The sequence below is a fragment of the Amblyomma americanum genome, chromosome 2, assembly GCF_052857255.1.
Source record: "Amblyomma americanum isolate KBUSLIRL-KWMA chromosome 2, ASM5285725v1, whole genome shotgun sequence".
In the NCBI taxonomy this organism is placed as follows: Eukaryota; Metazoa; Arthropoda; class Arachnida; order Ixodida; family Ixodidae; genus Amblyomma; species Amblyomma americanum.
In genome coordinates, this window is record NC_135498.1 from 189,224,965 (window position 1) to 189,251,954 (window position 26,990).

At 48.2% G+C, this 26,990-nt stretch overlaps 1 protein-coding gene across 1 annotated transcript in view; it reads right to left on the bottom strand.

Annotated features, from left to right (window-relative positions):
* The window catches only part of LOC144119384 (putative chitinase 10), a 106,070-nt gene that overhangs the window by 11,297 nt on the left and 67,783 nt on the right, over positions 1-26,990 (bottom strand). Inside the window, exon 6 of the mRNA XM_077652014.1 lies at positions 2,794-2,925. Within this exon, the coding sequence (XP_077508140.1) occupies positions 2,794-2,925 (132 nt within the window). The remainder of the gene's footprint in view (positions 1-2,793; positions 2,926-26,990) is intronic.

A 26,990-nucleotide genomic window follows, 5' to 3' on the forward strand; every position in this document is an offset into this window, starting at 1 on the left:
GAAAGAGGGATGAAAAATTAGCCCTTCCTAACAAGCAATGTTTGCAACTGCTGCTGATGTCTGCTCGGTTTGACTATCTCCTTCGGGCTATATAGACAAGCGCCTTGACGTCAAAGATATGTGGCGGCGCTGGCGTCAGTAGTGACTTTCGTTGTGTAGGCAAAAAGCGGGACCATTCGCATTGGGTGCGCCACACTTGCGTGTTTTTCGGCGCAATTCACGGCACGCCGAAAAATTGTGGTGCGGTTGGTTGAGCCGCAATGCAGAAGAAAGGAAGGGGAATAAGTTTCCACGAATTTATTGCAGTCAGATAGGCGCGAAAACTCCGGTAAGGGGCCGAGGAGCAAGACAAGTTCGGCGACGGATCGGCTTCACGGCTAATTATTACCGCCGAGCTCGTTTCGCCCCTTGGGTTACTACATTGCGTTTCTGCATTCAAATCTAATAAGTTGGTTTGTGTCTCTGACTTCGCATCGTTTCTGTTCGGCCGCATGATGAACTGTGCAAAAATCAAGTAACGCATGCAAATCATTCTCATTCTGTCGTGCTCTCAGGGTAAGTTTAGGCGCGATATTCCGTGTGCTTGGGATCGTAAGCTGAAAGCAGGGGTTCAGATGCTTATCACTCGAACAACGTCCCTAGCTTCACTTCGCACGCAAAAATAAAGAGAAAAAGCTGCCGCCAGCTCGCCTTCAGCGTTCACACCGTGCCGCGCTTGAAGAAACACCGCACGGAGGTAGTAGCAGCACGACGGTTTTTTTCCTCCGTTTTCATTTTCGCGAATTCCAACAAATGTGTCGTTTAAACACCGGTCCAACAACGCTAGGATCTCGACAAACTCGCGCAGTGTTGTTTCCCAAATTATTTGAATTTTCACATTGTAGGTCGATGAGAACTTGGAGAACACGGCAAATTCCACGCCAAAAGCCACTCCGATCAAGCGGAATGCGCACACATGAATAAATTCTAAAGTAAGGAAAATTTTGCGGCTTAGCAGAGTGAACGTAAATTTTGTCTAGAGCTCGAGGAAAACGTCTATCCATGCGCTCGTGGAGCTCTCGGGTCGCATTTGCCTTATTAAAAGCAGCTATAGTGCTCATTAATTTCCAAGGTCTCCGGAGTGAATCGGGAGCACATTACAAGGTTCGTCGTGTGAGAAAGCTGATTCGCGTCGTGCATCACGTCGTCCTATCTTGCAGAAGCAATCGGATATGCTTTATCGTCCCATAGGTTGAGAACTGTGGACGATCACTTCCTCCCCATACCTCGCGCTTTCACTCGTCGTAGCGCTGCGCTTTTACTTGTCGCCAACTAGTAGCGGAGAAGCACCCGATGCAGCGCTCCGAATAGGCTGAAAAAGTGCCGAACTACTCTCCGAGCATCAACAAAAATGTTTCTAATAACAAGCGAAGCGCACGCTTTTGAAATATTCGCATAAACCATTTGGTTTTGAAGGCAGCGTCGCCTGGCGCAGTGTAGGAGTGCTGCGTTTTGCCTACACCCCGCGTCACTGCCGACCGCAGCGCCACCTTTTTTTACAAACATGACGCTTCTCTATACTCGGTCGAAATAAAGTAATTGGCCCAATCTAGGGCCTTCCTTGACTACATTTCTTCAGCTTTAGTGAATGCAAGTCATTTTATTTGTGCAGTCTTCCAATCTGCTTGACTTCATTGAGCTGCAGAGTTGAGAACAACTTTAGGGCTGCTCAAGTGACCTAAAGAGGACAATGCGGTAGCTGTGCGTTCTGTATCCACTGCGTACGAATGGAAGTGGATGAAAACGACGATATCCGGAGCACAGTGCGAGAAGCGGGCAGGTCAACGCGGGGGATGTTCTGGCGCAGTGAAGGCGTAGTGGTCAATGGGGTGGCCAACGAAGTTGGTCTCTTCGTGCCGCCGCGGGTTGGAATTCTGCTCGAGGCCAGTGTTTTCATAATTTATTTTTACTTCATATACACACCTAAAACTGATGCCCCCTGCTGCGCTTCTCTTCTCCGGTAGCGAAAGAGAGAGAGAGACATTTTTTTAAAAACATTAAGCGCACGATGTATCCTGGGCATGGAGAACCAGAACACGCTGATGGTCAGTTGTGCTACAGGTAGGAGGGGGGGGGGGAAGAAGGGAGTTCGGATGCCCACTGGTCACTGAAGGGGACAGATTGGCAGAAGGAGAGGGGCAGGAGCGGTCAGACCACATGCGAAAGGGGAGAAGGCGAGCTGGGGCAGGGAGGGAGGGAGGTCAGACGGTTTCGGAGAACATGAGTCTGGCGAAGCTGAGTTGAAGGCAGCACTTGGGGACTGTCTGAAAGGAGTCACAAAGCTCTGTGTAGTGTGCCTAGTGTGTCGCAGCCTCCAGGCTGGCCTGATAGTGATGTTGTTTCTAATTTAGCACCGCGCTGTGATTGGTCCTTGGGGGCCACGTGACACCGGTGACATCATGGCTGTCGAGACCAATCAGAGAATTTTCTGATGACTTTGTTGTGACGACAACTTTGATGCTATCGCAATAAAACTCGCTGAACTTTCTAGTAGTAAATGGGACACACGGGTTTCACAGGTGAGCGGGGAAAGAACGATCGTTTGTTCGGAATTAAGTGTGTACCTTACGTACCAGCCTACGCTGCTCAGGCATCCAGACGAAGTTGGCCAGTCTACGCGAGGCAGCACTACAAGAAAGCTGCGTAGATATGCGTACTGCTCAGGATCTCAACGAGTGGCGTGATTTGCTTCCGTGTAGTGATCTGCCGGTGCGAAAGCAGTTTTTGCGAGAATGCTGAAGAAGTGGCGCTCACCATCCAAGCGAAGGAATCCGCAGTGGGCGTGGACATCCACAAGTTGCCCTTCCAGGCAACCAGGCAGTCCGATCCTGTCGGAGGGTCGCGGTTTTGTGTCCACAAGTTGTCGCTCGCCAACCGCTTGCAGATCTGCGGCAACAAAAGATAGGTTTGAGTTGAACAGTTCTGGCCATTACTTAGCGCTGCGCCAAAAATTTCAAGGCTAAGGCCACATGAGATTTTTATTAGTGCACGAAGCGTCTATTCGAAGTTCACCAGATATCATAATGCGTTCTATCAAAGCAGCATGCGATAAGAAATATTGCAAGGGCAAGTGTATGTTGGTTTCGTTTGACATGCAGTGCCTTATTGTACTGCAATTAAGTATATTACAGAGTTAAATTTTAACGCGATAGCGTTATTGGTACCGTTGTCCAGAAAAATCGGCATCGGTGTTGTAAACGAAAAAATTGCTGATGGTTTAGCTCCGGATAAACCTAATGTGTACGCGATAGCTGACCCGAAGAAGACGTCGCTTCGCTCGCGGCTTGTCGCATTCGTTTCTCCGCTTCTTGACGGCGTCGCTTGGCGAGCCGTTCCTCTCGTTGTTCCGGCGTCTCGGCTTGGCATTCCTGGCTTCTTGGGCTCGTTGTCGACTTGGCTTATACCGCGCACCAACTTCGGGATCTGTCGACGTGGCTTCCCACAGTCGCTATTGATGTCGGTCGCAGTATACATGCGGACTTTCCGCTTCCTCACTCAGCGTTCACCTGAGGAACGAGCGCTTCGCACCGTCTGTTTATAGAGTGGCCGAGCAATGACGCGCATCTGTTGCCACTTGCACATGCGCAGCGCACCTGTAGCTACTGCGCATGCGCGATCTGGCGGCGGCAGGGGCGACGGCGCAACTATGACGTCACGCGCGGCGCACCTGTTTCTCGGCGCGTGCGCATTAACCGGCTCCAGGTCGGCCCGGCTACCTTGGCTTTACGTGGCGTAGTGAAGCTATCGCTTCAAAATTACGAAAATAACTGGAATTTTATTGAAACGGGAGGAGCTTTAATTACGAACAGGACATCACATGGCCAAGTAGACAATGAATCGGCCCAAGATTGTCTAGCCAGCATCACACCCACTGAAGCGTTTATCACAGAACGCGTGAACAAACGCAAAGCCCGGAAATCACGGGAAGGCGTGTGCAGCTACTCAAAAAGCGGATGACTCGTGAGAAGCAACAAAACAATAGTCATATCATGGCATGAGCTGAGTCAGGAAACAGCTGATTTCATAGCAACGAAGGAACATAACCCCAGCGACGACAACAACAGGGGAAGTCATTGAGCGTAGCAAAAGCAGAGTCAAACGAGTAAAAGGAAATCAACGAAAGAACACCCGAAGAGAATACTAGCAACAATAGAAGAAGTAAAAACGTATCAAAAGCAGTTTCAAAGAAAACAGTAATAAAAAAAACAAGGCACACAGCGAAGCGAAACCAGAAAGCACAGAGGTGTGGCTAGCCAATGCTACTGTCCAGAAACCCGATTTCTTTCTTGGATAAGGCAATCGATAGCTTGCTTACGCACCAGTAACCTCCCCTAGATATGAGCCAGGCCTCGATCACCTCTCTCTGGCGTTCGTCCCTCGCGCTGGTCCTTATTTCGGACTCCGCAAACACAGGCTCGCACTTGAATTCACTGTCCGATCCTTAGTCATACTCGCAATAGCACTTCTTGCATTTCTTGCAGTGGTGCGCCAGATGTCCGCCCGCGTTACCCTTCACACACTGTTAATGTTCCGTTAAACTTTCATTTGCGCATCTACCTATCTGCCCTATGTAAGAACTAGCACAAAGAAGCGCAATCTCGTACACAACTTCCGTAGTAAATTTTATGGATTGCATCGCATGTGTGATTCCGCAATCTTCACGCTCTTTTTTCTTGGTCATCATTCTGCAGATTCCAGACACCTTGCACGGCGCAGAAAATGCTAGATTAAACTTGTACTTGCTGGCTAGTTTCTTCAGACTGTGGGAAAGCTTATTTTGGTACGGGATGATGTGCACAGGATTCCTATTTTGCTGCCTAACAGGCTGCTTCTTGAGCTTGAGCTTTTGCAGAATACCTGTTGATACACTGAAATCACATTTGCTAGATACCCTGCGCCCCTCAAACGCCTCACCTGGCCCTCAAAGCTTTAATTTGCACAATGCCCACAGCTTTCTGTCAAAGCTTACTGTAGGCTATTACTAACGATCGCCTGTTTTACAAGCTTTGAGTGGGCGCTACCATAAGGAAGGGGGCTTTTCTTGAGCGAAGGTTGTACATCCAACAGATGCGCCATTCTGAAAAATAGATGCGGTTGTTCTTACTGGCTCAGAAGTGAAAGAAAGACCACCAGATATTACTTTCAAAAGGCTTATAATGGCTGGAATATCCGGTGCGTCTTCTACAATGATGAGAAACCCATCCACATTCCGGAACAGCTTGACCTCGTTGGTGCCAGGAAGATATTGTGCTAAGCGTTTGTCCACCGCTTCGAGATACATGTTGCACAGGAGAGCTGCCACGGATGAGCCAATGCATATACCATCTTTCTTGACATAGTCATAGTGCTTGCCGCCGAACTCAATGACAGTTGACTTCAGGTAGATTTGCAAGACGAGGAGGAAGTTGTCACCGCTAAGACCGGTAGCATTTTGAAACCGAACCGCTCCTTCTTCCTTTATCTCGTCTCTGATTGCCCTGAAGAGGCCCGCATTTGGCATTGAGTAGAACAGATTTACTACGTCGATACGTACGGCCGAGGGACGTATGTTTAAAGTCTCTAACTCTTGGATGATTTCAACTGAGTTCTTCAGCATGAAAGGGTCGTCACTCCGCAGGATATTTAAGTGACGCTGTTGGAAGGTTCCCACATGAACTGGCCACGTGCCCTTTTCCGTAACAATAGTTCTGTGCTTTTCGGTTTCAATTCGCTGGTTGCCTTGCCTTTTCTTACTGTTTTCTTTGACACAGCTTTTGCTACGTTTTTTACTTCTGTTGTTGCTGGGGTTCTCTTCGGGTGTTCTTTCGTTGTTTTGCTTTTACTCTTCTGACTCCAGTTTAGCTTTTTTTGCTTCGCTTAATGACTTCGGTCGTTGTTGTTGCTGGGGTTTTGTTTCTTTGTTGTTATGATATGATCTTTTCCTGACTCAGATTTTGCCATAATATGACTCTTGTTCTGTTGTTTTCCATGGGTCATCCGCTTTTTGAGTAGCTGCACGGGCCTTCATACTTAGCAGCGCAAAAACGAGGACAAAAGCGAACGAGGAAACAAAAAAAAACGAAACACAACAACTGATTTCCACGCGTGCGAAGGAAACCAATGACATTTCATTCCTACGTGATATAAGAACACAACAACAACTGGAAAACAAAAGCAATCACATCACGCCAACCCCCCGTACTGTCTACTCGCACTCAAGGAACGGCGCAGAAAAGGAACCTCCTTATCCTGCACGGTGACCGACGGTGAAGTGGCACACGCGCCTACTTCTTTTTTAATCAAATATGCTTCTACCAGCTCCCGGCATACTTTATCACTGTGCCTGAACAAGACACTTGTCCTATCAAGGTGAGGAAAACAATCTTTGCAACCCCTGCAGTGCAATGCGAGGTTGAACTACACAGCACCTTTCAATGATCTGCGGTGTTCCACTAGGCGCTCGTTGACATATCGACCAATCTGGCCGATGCAATTCTTACCACATGAAAGCGAAACGCGATACACAGCACCTGTGTCACAGTCTGTGAGCCTGTTTCTGTGGGCTATCGCACAATTACTGCTTGCACGGTCATCACCATGCCCAAGCTTTTTGCGCACAGCACTCCACACACCACCGAGCTTATTCTTCTCGATGGAAACAACGTTCACCCCGTACCTCGCCTCCACTTTCTTTAGGCGATGTGAAAGGCCGTGGGTGTAGGAAATTCCTACCATTCGTTTTTCCGCGGCGTTCTCTTTCACGGTGACTGCGGGCCTACCTGTCCTGGCCAAGATCCTTTCAGTGACTCTAGCCAGAGTCTGATCAGGAAAACACGCTTCCTTAAGCCTGCGCATTTGTAACAGGAAGCTTGTTTCAACCTTGTGGGAGCAGGATTTTGAGAAGGAGGCTTTTAGGCAAGAAGTAGCAATGCCAGCCTTTAACAGTTTTGAATGACCAGAACTGTGATTGAGGAAGGGCTTTTCCGTCCTTGGGCGATAGTCCCAGCACACTCCACTCGCATGGCAATCAATCCTCAAGTCTAGGAACCGGATGAAGCCTGACTGTGTTAAATGAAATGTGAACTTTACACCGTCGCCCCTTTCTTTGAATATCTTGACGACGTCCGGGATACCCCTCTGGAGCTATCTTTTAGGAGAATAAAAAATAATCAGCGTACCGGAAGACTCTTTCTGCAAGATCAGCAAGATCTTCAGCTAGTTTTACGTCCATTCTGCTTTGGAATATGTCGCTCAAAACAGGTGGGACACGGGATTCAATACACGCGCCAGACCCCTGGACGTACACTTTTTCGCGCCACCACACGAAGGTCTAGTCGAGGTAATACGATAGGAGCTGTAGGAAATTTCCCACTGAAGTACCACATTCCGCCATAAACACAACCTCGTCATTATCCTCGATGATGCAGTCCTTCACATACTCCATAAGCTGAGCATGAATTAAGGAGTAAAATAAATCTTCGACGTCTATGCTGAAGGCGAAATGCCTCTTGTGCTGTACCGGTGGTCGAAATGTTTTGCCAAAAGTATATTATAACTGATGTAGTCGAAAGCCTGCGAAAAATCTATAAAAACACCAAGGGCAAGTTTTTTTTTCCTCAAAACACCGTTAGATATACTCTTTTTGGCTTAGTAATACTGTCTCGGTAGATTTGTGTTTGATAAAGCCAAACTGCGAATCTGTAATTATTTGGTGTTTGTCACAAAAGCATGATATTCGCGTGTGAATAATTTTTTCCAGTCCTTTAGAAAAGATTGGAAGCACGGAAACTGGCCTGTAATTTTAAACACGAAGCTTATCTCCTTTTTTATACAAAGCAGTCACTTTAGCAGCTTGCATGCGCCGTGGAAACACTCCGCATTCAAAACTTAAATATATGTGCCAAAATTGGAGCTAGAATATCTAACACATGCTTCACAGGCCGTATCTGCAAATCATCCGCATCGGGGCATCTGCTGTTCTTCACGTTAAAAAATGCAGTGAATACTTGAGAACATGTAGTTGGACTTAAATACATAGAATCGCTGCTTTGCCTGATGAGAGCATCATATGACATGTTTGACGAACTTTGGTATTCTCGGGTAACGAAATATTGATTGAACGTCTCTGCTAGTTCCTGCCCATTTACACTTCGTCCTTGAATAAGTATTTCTTGAGGAGAGCTAGGCTGCGGTGTACGTAAAACAAGGTTGTTAATCTGGTTCCATAACTTTCGGGAATCACCATCGCATGATTCGAATTTTCCGTAGTAATACGAAGCCCTAGTACGTCCTAACTTTTTGTTTAGCTTATTTCTGAGGACTTTGTATCTTGCTAATAGTTCGGGATCACGTGTTTTAATGAAGTCTTGGTACATTTTTTCTTTAGATTGTATATCTTTGAGCAATTGTGACGTCTTCCACTCCTTGCGCCCTTTTCGAGGTGCTACGTGCGCCTTGTATGGAAAATATTCAGTGTAAAGCACTTTAAATTTATCAAGAAAGCTATAATAAGCGGCGTCGACGTCTGCCATAGAGAGCACGTCAAACCAGGTTATATCTGAAACAGCCTGTCTGAAAGAAGCAAGGTTTTTCTCATTTATCGCTTGATGAAAGCAAGCACGTGCTGGTTTTTTCTTCATGCCTGATTTCACCCCTGTTGTACAAAATGAACATTTGCTTCTTGATAGGAAACTACACGCACACGAAATCACACAATGTGTTCACAAAGCAAAGAAAATACTGCCAGAAACGAAAACATTGTTGCATTCTTTTTTGAAAACAGCAAATCCTTTGTTGAAATCAACATTGATATCTGTTCTGTTCAACATCTTAATTGTTTGAAAGTTGAACGTTTGTCGCCCGTAGTTTGTTCTTATAGCTGGCAGTCTAAGTGTAGGATTTCGAATTGAATAGCGAGATGAATTACCTGCGGACGTAGGATAATGTTTGTGTTTATGAATCCATAGTAGTAATTTGAAATAGTATACCTGGTCGGTCCGGAGCATTGCATATTTTATGAAAAGCGGTTGTGTGGGTAGGTTTCTGATGTTTCCGTGGAAGTTTTCGCGCATTCTTAACATTCTTTTTCGTAGGACCAATAACCTGTTATAGTTAGAATATGTCGTTGTACCCCTTGTCAAGATGCCACAACATAACTTGGACTAGAATAAAGAGTGATACAATTTCATTTTTAGCCACGTCGGCAATAGATTCTGTATTCTACATATGCTACCCACCACTCGGGAGAGATCATTGGTGAGCTTAAGGGTATGACATGTCCATGAAAGATCCTCAGAGAACCAGATTCACAGAAATTTTTGTTCACTTACTTGGGTGAGCAGGATGTTTTTAAACTTTATATTCATTGCGTATGAGTGCTTTTTATTGACTGGCTTAAAAATGGCGTATTTAGTTTTACTAGTATTTAGTCCATGCCATCCGTAATTAGCACATGCCTTCCCGCGATTTTCGGGCTATATGTTTGTTCACGCCCTCTGTGATAAGCGTTTCAGTGGGTGTGATGCTGATTAGGCATTTTTTGGGCCGATTCATTGTCTACTTGGCCATGTGATGCCCGGTTTGTATTTAAAGTTCGGCCATTTTCAATGAAATTTGTCATTAGTCAGCACGAGTCTTGTTGCTTGTGTCTTCCTCTTATGTGCCTGTTGTTTTTTGCGCTGCACTACTTTTAATATTTCAGCTAAAAGTACTGAGCCACCGACTAGCCCAAACCAAGATATTTTGCTTTTTAAAAGGCAGGTGGGATACATAGGTCAGGCGACCTTGTAGCGCCATCGCAACCTGCCCACCGGATAGTGAGCAAAATGCCCACCGTGGCACATCACACTTAATTGGTCGCTCGGGAAGAGCAACCTGACCGCACAAGACCTACCGCTGGCAGCACCTGCCATTGATGGACAGTGGCGCATCGCTTAACCGCTGCACCACTGCGCCAGAAGGGGTATGAGGAATCCCAGGGATCTATGAATATTTGTGTTTGTGTTGGGTTTTATGGCACATAGGCAGCTAAGGCCATCATGCGCCAAACTCAAGGTGTAGAATTGGCTTTCTGTAGAATGTTTACGAATATCAAAAAATGCCGATGGCGTAGATGACCTAAAAACATTGTGCTGCCTAGTAAAAGAAGAGAAGAAATTTGGAAATCGCTAATGGTAAAAGCCTTAAGGAAGGTCAGGCAGCCTTAGCGGCTATCCTTGGCTAGGCAAGGATCCTGAGGCTCCCAACCAATCAAAAAAGCCTCAGCCTACTTCTCAGGAATGAGAAAGTGGCTGAGGTGTATCATGTAATAAAGGGAACCAGTGGTTCAAAAATTACAGTTTTTCGAGGACGCCCGCTGCTTTTAAAAAGCTAAAGACGGAGGGTATGTTAACAATGGCATTATCAGCTAAGAGCAATGTTGGGTGGAAAGGAATGTATTCATAATAAAATTGAGTGAAGTACTTTTTTCTTAGTTTTTCTAGTTTCACACATGAGAATAGAATGTGGTTAACAGTAAGTTCTTCTCCGCATTCCGCGCAACCAGGTTTATCTTGTTTTGTTAGCAGGAAGTTGTGCGTGAGGTGCGTGTGGCCTATTCGCAGACGGCATAAAACCACTTCTTTAAAACGTTCCTGGTGCACACATGACTTAAATTCACCCAAAACTGGTTTTACAAAGTGCAGTTTATTATTCACTTCGCTGTTCCAACGCGACTGCCATTTTTGTCTTAATTTCTGTTGAACTAATTTCATGCAGTCATTAAAGGGTATATCTACTTTTTTTATTTCCTTGCCCCGAGCTTGAGCGGCACACAAATCTGCTCTCTCATTTCCTTTTATTCCGACGTGGCTCGGGACCCAGCAGAGTTTAATGTTTTGTCCTCGAGCTGTTGCTGTTACAATGTTGTGTATGATGTCCCCAAGTATGGGAGTGGCTGCGTTTCTAGAGTGGAGGGCTGTAAGTACACTTAAAGAGTCGGTGTAAATAATAGTGTTTTTGAGGTTCTCATTTAATATTTTTTTTGTTGCCACACATACTGCGTAACATTCTGCGCTGAAGATGGATGCGCACTGTGGAAGTCGCATTGCTGTCTCCGAATTTCCTCGCACCACTGCGCTTCCTACGTAAACATTCGTTTTTGAACCGTCAGTGTAAAAGTCCGTAAAACTACTGTGTTTTTCTTCGAGTGCAAGGAACTCCTGTACAATATGTTGTTTTGGAGTTTGTTTTTTTTGGAACTGCTTAAGGGTAAAATCACAGATTGCCGGAAAATTGTGCCATGGAGGCAGTGGAGCTCGTCTTCGAGCAATGGCAGGTAAAGTGTCCAGTACTCCGAGGTTTTGACACATCTCTTCAAAACGCAGGAGGAGTGGCCTGATAGCTTGTGGTTTGTTGTTAAAAAGTGTTCTTGATGGGCACTTTGTGACTATGGGGTAACATAGGTGTTTGGGAAGCGAACGGATTTTTAAAACGTACGAGCACGTGAGCATGATTCTTCGGTCCTCGAGTGACGGTTCGTTGGTTTCTACATAAAGACTGTTAATGGGTGATGTCCTGTAAGCACCAGTGGAGAGACGCAAACCCAAGTTATGCACTGTATCTAGTCGTTTAAGGTATGATGGTCTCGCTGACCCATACACTATACATCCATAATCAAGGGTAGAGCGTACTACAGAGCGGTAAATTTTTAGAAGGCATGTCCTGTCGGCACCCCAATGTTTTCGTGACAGTACTTTGAGTATGTTGAGGGATCGGGAGGCTTTCTTTTTCAGTGCATTTATATGAGGCAGGAAAGTGAGCTTTTTGTCAAAGGTTACGCCTAGGAATTTGTGCTCATTTTTCACCGGTAGCTGTGTTTTGTTCAGGTGTATAAATGGGTCAGCCTGTAAGCCTCGCTTAATAGAGAAAAGAATGGCCACGGTTTTCTGTGTGGAAAACCGGAAACCGTTCTCGTCTGCCCAGGTCACCAGTTTATCCATTGTCAGCTGTATTTGTCTCTCGCATGTTACCAGGTTTGAGGATGTGCAGGCTATTTGCAGATCGTCAACATAGACGGAATACATAATGGCCTTCGGTATTACTTTGGCTATGGAATTTACTTTAATAACAAACAATGTCGTGCTCAAAATACACCCCTGAGGAACCCCGTTCTCTTGAACGAAGCCCCTGGACACGGTTGATCCTAGGCGCACTTGAAATGAGCGGTCGGAAAGGAAGTCCTTCAGGCAGTTCAACATCCTGCCACGGATGCCAAGATCTGCTAAGTCACGAAGGATGCCGAACCTCCAGGTGGTGTCGTATGCTTTCTCGAGGTCAAAAAAGACGACAAGACAGTGCTGTCTGTGTATAAAAGCCTCTCGGACAGTATTTTCCAGGCGAGTTAAGTGGTCTGTTGTTGAGCATGCTTTCTTAAAACCGCACTGATGGATGTCAATAAGCTCAAGAGATTCAATCAGAAAAGTTAGTCTTTTATTCAGCACACTTTCGAATGATTTGGCAAGGCAGCTGGTAAGGGCTATCGGCCTGTAACTAGTAGGGGATGTTGGTTGTTTTCCAGATTTCAGGAATGGTACAATAACTGCTTTCTTCCAGGCTTTCGGCAATCTTCCGAGCACCCACACTTGGTTAAAAAACTTTAAGAGCGCCTCCACAGATGGCTGGGAAAGATGTGCTAGCATTTCGTAATGTATATTGTCAGGGCCAGGTGCTGTCTTTTTTCCGGCCGAGAGAACTTCGTTTATTTCTTGGAGTGTTATTAAACCATTGTACGGTTCTTTTGTGCAGCCCGTTGTTGGAAGTCTATGTTTCTCCACTGCATGTTTATGCTTTAAAAATGTTTCTGTGTAGTGTGAAGAACTAGAAATGCTTGAGAAATGTTCTCCCAAGATGTTTGCCTGTTCCTCTATATTTGTCTGTGTACCTGGAGCTGTTAAGAAAGGAATTGTGTAAGGAGAAAAGCTTCTGTTAAACTTGTGGACTTGTTCCCACATTTTTTTGGACGTAACTGAACTATTTATGCATGATACGTAGCTTCTCCATGATGTTCTTTCGGCATTTCGGCGGATGTACCGAGCTTTTGCTCTCGTCTTTTTAAAGTTGATGAGGTTATCTTGAGTTGGGTATCTTCGAAATACTCCCCAAGCTTTATTTTGCTTCTTTTTTGCTTCTCGGCATTCCTGCGTGTACCATACCTTGTTGTTTTGTCGTACTATTCCTGACGATTGCGGAATAGCTTGGCACGCAGCATCAATAATGCAGCTTGTAAAAATTTCATTCAGTTCGTCAACGTTAAGACTGTTTGAAAATAATTTCTCCAGGCTAGCCTTTTCTCTAAATAGTTGCCAGTTGGCTAGGTGTAGTTTCCAACGGCGTGGTTTACTAGGGATGACTGATGGTGGCGATGAAAAGTTAATCACTACCGGAAGATGATCGCTTCCGTACGGGTTATCGAGAACATCCCACTTAAAATCGGTAAAAACGGAAGAAGAGCTAAAAGATAAATCTATGCAACTCATTTTTCCTGAGGCTGGAGAGCAATATGTGGGTTTGCCTGTATTGAGTAGGCAAACATTATTGCACAGAATAAAATCTTCTAATATACGGCCCCTAGTGTCTGTCTGTTCACTCCCCCAGAAAGGGGAGTGTGCATTAAAATCCCCAACTACCAGATATGGCTCTGGTAGCTGATTAAAAAGTGATTCTAGGTCATGAAGTGTTACTGTGATGTGTGGCTGAAGGTACACTGAACATATGGTAATTGTTTTAAAGCTAATGACGGTGACTGCAATGGCTTCATAATTCGTCTGCAGCTGGATTTCACGTGTTGCAACACCGCTCTTAACAACGACAGCAACACCTCCAGAGAGCCTATCTGCCTGCTCACGGTCACGGCGAGACTTTGTAATTCTTAAAAATATTTTTTTGTAAAGGTCCCAAATTGGTCTCCTGAAGGCACAGTGCTACAGGAGACATAGAGCGTAGGAGATCTGTTGCATCGCTGTAGTTATTTAAAATTCCACGGCAGTTCCAGTGGATAAGGAACGCCATGATTATTTTAAGGAGGAGTGTTTTGAGACCTCAGGTCCCTCCTTGTTGAGGGCCTGTTATCGTGGTTTTTTCTTTTTTCCGGTCAAGAGAGCCCCGTCGCCGTTGCGACCGAGGCGAGCTTTGACTTGTATCCATCGCCTACATGGAGGCGCTGGAGTTCAGCGGGGAACCCGCGGGCAGGGGGGTGGTAGACTTCTCCCGAACGGGGGAAGCCTTGCGGGCTGCCGACTTGGAGGACGGCCGGCCCGTTGTTGGGGGTGGCATAGCAGCTCTCGCTGCATCTGCCAGGGGCGCGGATGGCCCTGCCTCAGCCTCACTAGGTGTGAACTGAACAGGTGCCTGAGACCGGTGTGATGCGCCGCGCCCGCGCACCACATCGGCGAAGTTTGTATGGGGTGTTAAGGAGAAAGTGCCTTGCGACATTGCATAACGCTTTCTTGCATCTTTAAAAGTGATATTATCTTTTGTCTTTATTGTAATGATTTCCTTTTCTTTTTTCCAGGCAGGACAAGACCTTGAGTAAGCAGCGTGCTCGCCTTCGCAGTTTGCACAGCGTGGCGCGGCGTCGCAGCCGTCTGATTGGTGGTCATTGGAGGCACATTTAGCACAGGTGTTGCGGCCGCGGCAGCTCTGGGAGCCGTGACCGAACTTCTGGCGTTTGAAACAGCGTCTAGGGTTGGAGATATAAGGGCGAACGGAGATTTTTGCATAGCCTACCTCGATTGACTCGGGTAGGGTGCATGAGGCAAACGTCAGGACCAGGTGTTTTGTCGGAATCTCTTTGTTGTCTTTGCGGATTGTAATTCTGTGGACGTTGGTAACATTCTGAGGGTTCAGTCCTTCAAGCATCTCTTCCTCTGTTAGGTGCAGGAAATCATTATCTGAGATGACACCACGTACTGTGTTCAATGATCTGTGCGGTGTAACAGAGACAGGAATATCGCCAAAAGTTTCAATGTTTGCAAGCTTTGAAATCTGAGTTATGTCGAGCAGTTCGAGGAGGAGGTCACCACAAGCCAGCTTTGTGACTTTGTACTGAGGGCCCAGGGATTCTGTAAGAACTCTTGAAACAAGGAACGGGGATATTTGTCTGGCTGGCTTTTCTGTTTCTTTACTGTGGACGATGTGGTACTTCGAAAAAGTTGTCTTCTTTTTGCTGAAAAACTGTGTTGTGACATCGGTCCGTCCTCTTTTCAGAGGGCGATCATTATTAAGCAGGGAGGAAGCCATAAAAAATTTTGTTCTTCGGCCTTGGTGCCAGCCGCCCACCATGGAGCCCAACTAGGGGACAGGACAGGAACTTGAAAACAAGTCCTGCCCACGCCAGCTGTACACCATTGCTATAACCGAATATGACGAAACCCAGGATAGTTCGCCACACAGGGTTAACCCTAGCCGCCAGGAAAAAGGAAAAATCAAGGAAGGAGGGGGAGACAGGAGAGTTGTAAGAAAGATGATAGGAAAGTAAAAGATGGAGGGGAGGATAAGGAAAAGACGACTGCCGATTTCCCCCGGTCGGGTCAGGCCGGAGGTGCCGTCTACAGGAAGCTGGGGCCAAAGTGGTGTGTTGCCTCCGCCGAGGGGCCTTAAGGGTCCAAACGCTCGGCATCGGCTCAACCACCAGGATCCCCTTTTCCCCGGACACGGCGATGCCACGCACGGCGAGGCGCGGGTGCTCGGGTCCGTGGTGATGCACAGTTCACCATCATCCCCTTGCGGGGATGTCCCTGCGGATGCTCGGGAACCCGCGGTGTCGCCACTCACCGTCGCGACGCCTGCAAGCTGCAGGCGCCCCCCTGCGGGGAGGATCTATGAATATAATGGCCTTCTGCAAATAGGGGCATGAACCCATTGAGGCGGAGCTTAAGTGTCCCCCCCCCCTCCATTTTTTTATGCATAAAGAGACTGGAATAACAATTCCCAACATTTACATGGGTTTTGACGTTCACGTTCATGCAGTGCAAAGAGAAAACAGATATTGCCACGAATATTTGCAGCGTTTGTTTGTTCCTTCCTCGAAGCTGCCGCCACGTCGCTTTACCGCTTTTTTTGCGATGCAAGATGCGACCAAAATTATCTCTATTGATCGCATTTAGGCAGAGCTGATTCTACGTTGTTGCAGAATGTGTTATTAACTTTGCACGCTTTATCTCGAAAGTTCGCTATCAGCTTTAAATTGAGCACCGCCTACAGCGGCGGGCATTCTGTTCGACGACCGCAGAGCACGATTGTTGCTACGCCGCCGCCGAGTGATTCAGTCCATCGTGGACACAAGCCAGCCCAAATAAAGAGTTTTGTTTTCACGCCATTTTCGCTTTCGTTCCGCTCCCCGGAGTGCAGTCACCCCTGCAAGACATCTGGTGGAGGTGCTGGGTGGCCTTCCATGTAGCGGACGCCGACTTCAAATCGTGACGCCAGCCCTCTGCGCTACGCACCGGAGGACGAACCGGCAGTTAATGGAGCCAACATACGCCTTCAGGGAGAGAAGCCTCAGTTCGGGACCCCGCCGGACCGCACTCGAGAACAAAAAGACGCCGCTACGAGCACCACATCCTCGCCAAAGATGCCGACACCTATCTTACTGCAACAGCCGCGGGTGCCGCCAACTTTCAATAAATCCCTAGGCGAAGACACCGAAGAATGGTTGGACAAATTTGAGCGCGTGGCATCGTTCAACAAGTGGGATGATGCTGCAAAAATTGGACACGTATTTTTCTCACTGAAGGGTTCAGCACGTACGTGATACGAAACTGCGAGTCGTAGATAACGACATGGGAACTATTCAAGAAGGAACTTTTGAGGGTATTCACCAGTGTTGTCAGGAAAGAAAGAGCTGAATGGCATTCTCGAGTCCAGAATCTAAGTTCCGAACGAGTCCTTCCGCGGTTAAGTCGAAGGGATGAAGCACCTCTTTCGCAGCGCAGGCCCGATATGACAGAAGAAAATAAAGATCAGTTTTTAATGCGCGGTTTAAAAGGGCAACTCATTGGCAGCCTCGTCCGCCAGCCGTAAAAAACAGTCGAGAAATTCATGCAAGAAGCCTGCACGATCGAGAAGTCCCTCGAGGTCAGGGCTCGGCAGTACAACCGCCCTTTTTCTGTCTGTGCAATTAATGCGGTCACGACGACCGCCACCAGCGACAACTTGCGGGAAGTTATTCGAGAAATGATCCACGGGGAGCTACGCCGATTGCTGCCGTCATCCCCACAGCCGCAAGCAGCGACTCTCATGGATGCGATACGGGAAGAAGTTCAACAGGCACTTGGCACCCCGACGGCCACAGAACCCCAGACCATGACCGACGGCGCTGCAGTATGCACTCCTCAGCCCCAACGACAACCCCTACGTCCTCTCGACATGAACAACTTGTTCCCGAACGCCGCCTCCTTGCCCCCACCCACCCAGCCTATGCGCGACGCTCAAGCCCCCGGAAATGCGACGCCTGGAGGACTTCCGACAACCGGCCGTTGTGCTTCCATTGCGGTGAGGCCAGCCATATTCTTCGCCACTGCCCATACCGCCGTATCGATCTTCGAGGATTTGCCGTTGACGCCCCACGACCACGCTTCGGCCAACGTGCGCAGGAAATTGACGAGTACCTGCGTCGAGAGGAGTACTCGCCGAACCGCCTTTCGCGCTCACAATCGCCGTCAATCTCGCGCTTTGCGTCGCCACGCCGCAGCTATGCAGCCGCGGTACGAGGTAGGTCTCCCAGTTCCCGTAGGATGGATGGATGGATGGATGGATGGATACGGCGGAACCCCTATAAATCGGGCTGTGACTCAAGCCACCTAGCCATGACTTATGAAATTTTACTCTTCTCTTGATTTTAGCCACCAATCAGATAACCTTCGCTTGGTTACTTCTAGCCGCTTAAAATAGGGGAAACTAAAGACAGCAACCTCAGGTGGTGAGGTTGCTCACGAGCGAAATGCCGAAGATCCTCCACCAACCACGCCCCATGTAGGCGCTGCACCCGCTATGCCGCAGAAAATGACAACCCCGACCACGACGCGAAATGCCTTCAAAACAACGCCGCCATCCAGAAAAGCTTCGACGACACGCCCCACCCGCTGTTCGCATACGCGACGAAGCCGTGACCCAACGCCGAGGGCGACGTGCAATGCAAGAGCCAGGACCTCCGACTTAGAAGTGACTATCGACGGCCGGAAAGTTACCGCTCTAGTCGACACAGGAGCCGATTACTCGGTGATGAACGGAATATTCGTTGCGCAGCTGAAGCCACGACCGCATGGGATGGCCCAAAAATTCGCACCGCAGTGGCCACCTCATTACGCCATCAGGACGATGCACAGTGCGAGTGACTGTCAAAAGACATACCTATCATGCGACCTTTGTTGTGCTAGCTACGACAATGTTCCCGCGAAGTGATCTTCGGCACGGATTTTCTTAGTGAATGTCAGGCGATCATCGACCTGCGATCAAAGCTGATGATGCTTTCGACGGACGAGGCCATCCCTCCGATTAAAACTCTAGAAAATCACGTTGCCCTGAGTGCCCTGGAGAAAGAAGTGAGCGTCCCACCCCGTTCAAGCGTTATCTTGACAGTAGGCGCCACAGAAGCCATTAACGCTGAAACCATCGTCGAGGCGAACATGCAGTTGCTTCTAGACAGAGGAAAAAGCATCGCTAGAGGCGTCTTACATTTCCGCAATGGCCAGGCCGAATGGCTGCTGACTAACTTCAGCGAAGAATGCCGGTAAATTAACAGAGGAACGACGATTGTTTTCTTCTACGAAATATCTGACGTACGAGACTCCTCTGCCCTCTCCGACCCCTCCGCAGAAGATTCGCCTGACCAAGAGAACTCGTCCAGTTCCGACATCGACCAAGCGCAGCCCCGGAACTGACAAGACCAGATCGGCAATCTACTTCGAAGCTGCAGTGAGTGCTTTTCGTCGTCGCCGAAGGTCCGACAAACGCCAACTGCTAAGCATCTTATTATAACCGTCAAGCACGCCCGGCCTCTCCGTCAAAGCCCCTACCGTGCGTCGCCGCGAGAACGACAAGCCATCCGGGACCAAGTGGAAGAAATGATTCGCGACGACGTCATCCAGCCTTCAAACAGCCCATTTGCGGCACCGGTTGTTCTAGTGAGAAAGACGGCGCACTTAGATTCTGCGTGGATTACCGCCGCTTGAACAACATAACAAAGAAGGACGTCTACCAAATCCCCCGCATCGACAACACACTGGACCGGCTCTGCAACGCCAAGTATTTCTCATCGATGGAGCTCAAGAGCGGCTACTTGCAAATTGAGGTCGATAAAAGAGATCGCGAAAAGACGGCATTTACCCCTCCGGATTGGCTTTTTGAGTTCAAGGCGATGTCATTTGGTCTCTGTTCCGCACAAGCGACGTTTAAGCGAGTAATGGATGCAGTGCTGGCAGGCCTGAAGTGGCAAATGCGTCTGTTAAATTCAGATGACGGCGTTTTCCTAGCCACGAACACTGAAGAGCACCTCAAAACACTTCAAACAGTACTGGACGCCATCAAGTCGTCTGGCCTAACCTTGAAAACAGAAGTGCCACTTTGTCTATGAAGAGCTGCTGTTTTTTGGCCACATCATTAGCAAAGAGGGAGTACGCTGAGACCCGCAAAAAAAAGCTTTTATTGAACAGTTTCCACCGCCGGCCGATAAGTATGCAGTGCGTAGATTCCTCGAACGGTGCAAATATTACCGACGATTTGTGAAAAACTTTTCGCGCATCGCCGTGCCCCTGACCCAACTGACCAAGGCAGAAGTGCCATTCAAATGGGAAGCGCCGCAAGCAGAAGCCTTCATGGAACTTCAGCGTCGTTTGCAGTCCCCACCGATCCTCACGCATTTAAATGAAAACGCCGATACTGAAGTTCATACCGAAGCAAGCAGCGTGGGCCTAGGTGCCGTTCTCGTTCAAAAAAGCGACGGGCTAGAGAAAGTCATCGCATACGCTAGCCGTTCCCTTTCCAAGGCCGAGGCTAACTATTCGACAACTGAGAAGGAGTGCCTTGCGATCATCTGGGCAACGTCAAAATTCTGCCCATACCTGTATGGACGACCGTTTGACGCAACCGTTGTTTACAAGTCGGGACGCAAGCACTCTGACGCCGATTGCCTCTCACGAGCGTGTGTAGATGCGCCACCGCCGGACGACGATGAGGACGCCTTCCTGGCATCCATCAGCCCCAGCTCTTATGCTCAGCAGTTGCTCGGTCCCCGACCTAAAACGCCTTATCGAGTACTTGGAAGGCAAAGTATCTTCACCCTTTGCCTCATTCAAGCCAAACGATGACTGTCTTCCTTCTGTGTACAGAATGATGTCCTCATGAAGAATTTCGCCGCGAAAAAAACAGCCTACCTCCTTGTTGTACCTGCTTGTCTCCGCGAAGAAGTTCTGCACGCTTCACACGGCGAGCCGACAGCTGGACATCTCGGGTCTACTCGCACCCTCCGCCGCATTCAAGACAAGTGTTACTGGCCCCGACTCTCTGCCGATGTCGCACATAATGTGAAAACCCGCCGAGATTGTCAGCGATGAAAGTCCCCTCCCACCCGACCAGCAGGATTTCAGAACCCCACATAACCGCCCTCAAGACCCTTTCAGCAGATCAGCATGGACTTGCTTGGCCCGTTTCCAAAGTCGACGTCTGGAAATGAGTGGATCATCATAGCGACCGACTACCTGACCCACTACGCCGAGGCAAAAGACCTACCGAACAGAACAGCAGCAGAAGTTGCCAAATTTTTCGTGGAGTCCAATCTTGTGCGACACGGCGCCCCTGATGTGCTCATCACGGACACAGGAGCAGTGTTCACGTCGGGAATAACGCCAGCCATCCTGCGTTACAGCCAAACCAGCCACCAGAGGACGACTGCATACGATCCGCAGACCAACGGATTGACCGAGCGCCTGAACAAAACCATCCCTGGTATGCTCGCCATGCATACCGATGTCGAACGCAAGACCTGGGACGTCATTCTGCCTTTCGTCGTCTTCACCTAGAACACCGCAGTGCAGGAGACTACCCAGATGACGCCTTTTAGGCTCGTCCATGGTAGGGAGACCACGACCGCGCTAGAAGCCATGCTGCCCAACGTTACCGAAGAAGAGAACGTCGACGTAGCTGCCTATATACCTTCAACGCGCAGAAGCAGCTCGAAGGCTTGCCCGATTAAGGATCCAAGACCAGCAGCGGACCGACGCCAGGCGCTTCAATCTACGAAGACGCAACGCGGAATACAAGCCAGGAGGCCAAGTCTGGGTTTGGATACCCATTCTCCGCCGTGGATTGAGTGAAAAGCGTTTGTGCCGCTATTTCGGCCCGTACAAGGTTGCTCGTCGGCTAGGTGAATTTGATTATGAAGTCATCCCTGACGCAGTGACTGCATCCCAGCGACGCCGAGTATGATCAGAAGTTGTCCATGTCGTCCATCTAAAGCCCCATTTCGCGCGTTAAAAGACGCTGTGTTTGCACACTCAGTGTTTATTTTGGCACGATACATTTTATGTGTTGCTAGTCGCATTATTTGTTTTAATGCATTGCGTCGATGCTTCTTTGAGAGGGGAGTAATGTCGCGAATCTTTGCAGTATTTGTTCATTCTTCAAAGCTGTCGCCACGCCGCTTTATCGCTTTGTTTGCGATGCAAGACGCGACCAGAGTTATCTCGATTGATCGCAACCAAGCAGAGCGGATTCTGCGTTGTTCTACAATGTTCCAGTAACTTTGCACGCCTTATCTCAAAAGTTCGCTATCAGCTTTAAATTGAGCACGGCTGACAGCGGCGGACATTCTTTTCGACGACCGCCGAGCACGATTGTCGCTACGCCGCCGAGTGATTCAGTTCATTGTGGGCGCAAGTCAGCCGAAATAAAGAGTTTTGTTTAGACGCCATTTTCGCAGCCTCTCTGCTCTCCGGACTGCAGTAACCACTTCGCGACAATATTAGGAGCGGCCGTACAGTGGTTGTAAAAGCTACTAATACAAACCAGCACTTTTTTTACCGCGGTCATCGCAGCGTTATCACGCAGGCACGTTGTGGTCAGAGCGCATTGAATAAGTAAAAATTTACCGAATAGTGATATAACACGGGCTGTCGCCTACTAACTGCGATGATTGCTTTCATAAGCGGTGAGCTCCTAGCCAGGTCAGTTGGGGTTATTGTTAGCACTCCTGCTGGGAATCTGTGTTCGGCGAAACGATGCTATACACATGCAAAGAGAAGCATGCGCTGCAAGTTGCGCATAATAGAAGAAAAGCGTGTAAGCAGAAAATGACAGCATTGCACAACTTCATTCAAGTATTCACGAACATCTCCTTGAATACATTGTGATGTGATGACGAATTAAGGCAAAACTAAACAGTTCGTAAAATGCGATCTCTAGATTACCTAAAGAAAAGAAACCTGTGGACTAATACCCCTGTCACACGGGCACTTTCGATCCTCATTGAGCTCGATCTGCATCGAGATTTTCGAGCACGCTCGAAACATCCGGTGCTACACGGGCATTTTCAATGCTCATTGAGAAGTTTCCCTCATGTGTGTTAGGTGGCGCCAAATATTCCGCCGACAGCCATAACATGGCGATCTCCGCCAACACTGTGCAGTCGGGGGCAGCGGTAGCCAAATCCGTAGCCAAATCGGTACATTGCGTATCTGCGCCAGGTTTTTGTTGCGCACCTCTGCTGCTGTGCGATGCAACCCGAGGGCCCGCAACGCCTCCGTGATTTCTGCATAGACTGCGGCGTTTCTCTTCTGGCGCCGCAAATTATTTAGGCGGTCCTGCCAGCAGTCGATGAGAGCGGCTGTCTCGCGCTCGCTCCACAGTTTCCGCGCCGACGAGCAGGAAGACGCCATCTTTGTTTACACTGACGGCGAAGCTTGGAGCGTGGTGTAGAGATTATTTTCAAATGTTTGCATATAAGTAGGCATAGTACCTGAAAAATGTTCTGTATTACATTTTAATCAATTACAACAACAACAATTGTGGTTTGGTTTTGTTAACTTGTGTTTATTTTTATAGCTTCATGAGAGCGAGAGTGTTTTTGATTGTGCTTGGAACCTCAAGCACTCTTGAGGAATCGGCATCGAGTCAAGCAGGATCGAGATCGATTGCGCTTGAAAGTGGCCGTGTGACAACCGTCGATCTGCATTAAGTTGGATGAGCATTGACTCAATGAGGATCGAAAGTGCCCGTGTGACAGGGGTATAACTGGCGGATAAACACAGTTGAAATCACCATTCATATCTAGAAACCCCTCACAGTTAGAGTATTTCTGGAGCAAAGTATTTCCAGTGCAAAAAGTGCCAATGTGTTCCCGATTGTAGGAACACGCGCATCCTGTTCCGACATAACAATAAATTAACACGCGAGGTAATGGAAGCTTTTTATATTCACCACAACGGCGCAAAATGTATCAGCAGCCTTCCATAATGTTATCCGAGAGGGAATGGAGCTATCTGACCTCCCACGTGCCTTCCAGATAACTTTTGTTGATTGATAAGTAGTTCACTGCTTGTATTTACACGCTTTTCGTTCTTCAATAAAAAACCAGTTGATAGTCAGCGCATGTTCGTGGTAGTCCTTCGTCTTGTGTCCCGTTCGTGTTGCGCTGAGAGCGAAAATGAACACTTACCAACTCGCCAAAATTTCCGCCTTGCAGCAATGCGGGCTAGTTGGTTGTACATTTGGTGTGAAAAACGAGCTACACCCTGTGTTCCCCGTTCCAGTTGTCGTTTTTGTTAGTGTGTAGCGCGTTTTTCACACCAGATATTTCTGGAGACCTATGAAAAATTCGCGCCTGTCGTCAACACGCAATGGCGTGCACATACAAATCACTTGCCATTATGGGAAACAGAATTAAAACTCACAAACTATGAGCCTACGCAAGGTGAGATTTACGACCGCTTTAACAACCATGCCCAAACAGTTTCGTACAAAGAGAACGCACCTCGCCGACGCTCCAACGGCAGGGCTGAAATATGCGCCGTACTGCGTCGCTAAACGGCGTGCCATTCTCGCTCGTCTGGTAATCGCTTTATACTTTGGTTTCCTGCATCGGTATCACGTCGAGTTCACGCTGCATAACGAGAGGACACAACTTCATCTGTTTCTTTTCAGAGTTCAACCCTTTACCGAGTATCCCGCGTGTTTAACTGCCAGCTTCTCTGCCGAGCTTTGAATATAGTATTCATCAACTTTCATCCGTGCGCAATGGATCGACTACACACCGCGATCGTACTGCCCTCTTAAACGAAACCTCGAGCTGAAACCAAAACGGAAGTGAAAACCGAAGTGCCTCCGCACTTAATTCGTATTTGGCCTAACAAAGGAAAAAATCCTTCTTTTATTGTTAAGCTATGAACCAACTGGCCTAGCAATTTATGCTTCCGACCAAAGGCTTCATCTTGGACTCCGCTTCATATTGCAGTACATTAGAGATTTGTGAAAAATGAACGTAGAGGTGCTTGAGACGCGAGCGTGGCTTTACGGTTATAAGGCGAATATGTGAATACAGAATTGGATTGTTACTGTCTGTACGTCCCTAAAGGACGCTTAGTGCCAGTTTGTCAAGATCTTCCTGAAGATCAATGTGTTCTTTAACTAAATGGAAGTTTCGATAGATAATGCAGTCGTCGGCGAACATGGTAATGGTCGGGGCAATGCTTGATGATACATTACTTACACTGCCTTCGGCCACACCTGATGTTACATCAGTGAAGGAGAATGAGTACTTATTAACAGAAATGTGCCGTTTACAAAAATGACAAAGTTTCTTATAGAAACAATTTGCTTCTCCACTTAGTTTGCTTTGACCTGAATAGCAGATCGCGCGAACAGCTGCCTATTCCTAGGTGAGCCATGCTTGAAAATGAAGAGAAATATTGATTCACAACAGCGCAGCAAACACGGACGGAAGGGAGAATAGACGAGACAGGCGCTTACTTCAACTGAACTTTATTACAGATAGGGAAGAATATTTTCACGAAGTGGTGACTGCAATCCGAGGAGCAGAACGACAGCGAAGATGCCGTCGAAACAAAACTCTTTATTTGGGGAGCCTTGCGCCCACAATGGACTGAATCACTCGGCGCCGGCGTAGCAACAATCGTGCTCGGCGGCCGTCGAACAGACAGCCCGCCGCTGTCGGCCGTACTCAATATAAAGCTTATAGCTAACTTTCAAGGTAAAGTGTTCAAAGTTACTAGAACATTCTCGAACAACATAGAATCAGCTCTGCCTGGCCGCGATCAATCGAGATAAATCTAGTCGTCTTGCATCGCAAACAAAGGGATGAAGCGGCCTGCCGGCAGTTTTGAAGAATAAACAAATACTGCAAAGGCTCGCGGCGTTATTCCCTTCGCAAAGACGCATCGAACTGATGCATTAAATCAATGCGACTAGCAAAAAATACAAATGAATCTTGAAAATAAATTTACTGTGGAAACACAGCGTCCTTTAGCGCGCATAATAAGACTTGGTGACATGGAAAACTTGTGGTCGTACGCGGCGTCGCTGGGATGCAGTCATTGCGTCAGGGAAGACTTCTTAATCCAGTTCACCTAGCCGACGAAGAGCCGTGTGTGGGCCAAAATAGCGGCGCAAAAGCTTTTCATTACATCCACGGCGGCAAATGGGTGTCCAAACCCATGCTGGTCTCCAGGCTTGTATTCCGCGTTGCGTCTTCGTAGGTTGTAGCGTCTGGAGTCGGACCGCTGCTGATTTTTGATCCGTAATTGGGCAAGCCTTCGAGCTTCTTCTGCGCGTTGAAGGCAGGCGGCAACGTCGACGTTCTCTTCTTCTCTAACGTTGGGCAGCATGGCGTCTAGCATGGTCGTGGCCTCCCTGCCATGGACGAGCCTAAAAGGCGTCATCTAGGTGGTCTCCTGCACTGCGGTGTTGTAGGCGAAGACGACGTAAGAAAGGATTACACCCCAGGTCTTGTGCTCGGCATCGACATACATGGCGAGCATATCGGCGATGGTTTTGTTCAGGCGCTCGGTCAGTCCGTAGGTCCACGGATGGTATGCAGTTGTCGTTCGGTGGCTGGTTTGGCTATAACGCAGGATAGCTTGCGTAGTTCCTCCATGAATCCTGTTCCTCTGTCCGTGATGAGCACATAGGAGGCGCCGTGTCACAGAAGAATGCACTCCACGAAAAACTTGGCGACTTCTGCTGCTGTTCCGTTCGGTAGCGCTTTCGCCTCGGCGTATCGGGCCAGGTAGTCCGTCGCTATGATGATCCACTTATTTCCAGTCGTTGACTTCGGGAAAGGGCCAAGGAAGTCCTTGCCGATGTGCTGAAAGGGCCTTGAGGGGGGCTTAATGGTGTTCAGAAATCCTGCTGGTCGGGTGCGAGAGGTCTTTCGTAGCTGACAATCTCGGCAGGTTTTCACATAATGTGCGACATCAGCAGACAGTCGTGTACAGCAATACTTGTCTTGAATGCGGAGGAGGGTGACAGTAAACCCGAGATGTCCAGCTGTCAGCTCGTCGTGTGAAACGTGTAGAACTTCGCGGAGACAAGCATGGTACAACAAGGAGGTAGGCTGTTTTGCTCGCTTCGAAGTTGTTCTTCACGAGGACATCACTCTGCACTCAGAAGGAAGACAGTCTTCGCTTGAATGAGGCCGGAGGTGAAGAAACCTTGCCTTCGAAGTAATCGATGAGGCGTTTTAGCTCACAGTCCGAGCGTTGGTGCTGTGCAAAAGAGCTGGGGTTGACCGGTCCCAGGAAGGCGTCCTCATCGACGTCCGGCGGCGGTGCATCTACAGGGACTCGTGAGAGGCAATCGGCGTCAGAGTGCTTGCTTCCGGACTTGCAAACGACGGTGAGGTCAAACTCCTGGAGGCGCAGGCTTCATCGGGCTCGGCGGCCAGGGATGTCCTTCAAATTGGCAAGCCAACACAGCGCGTGGTGACC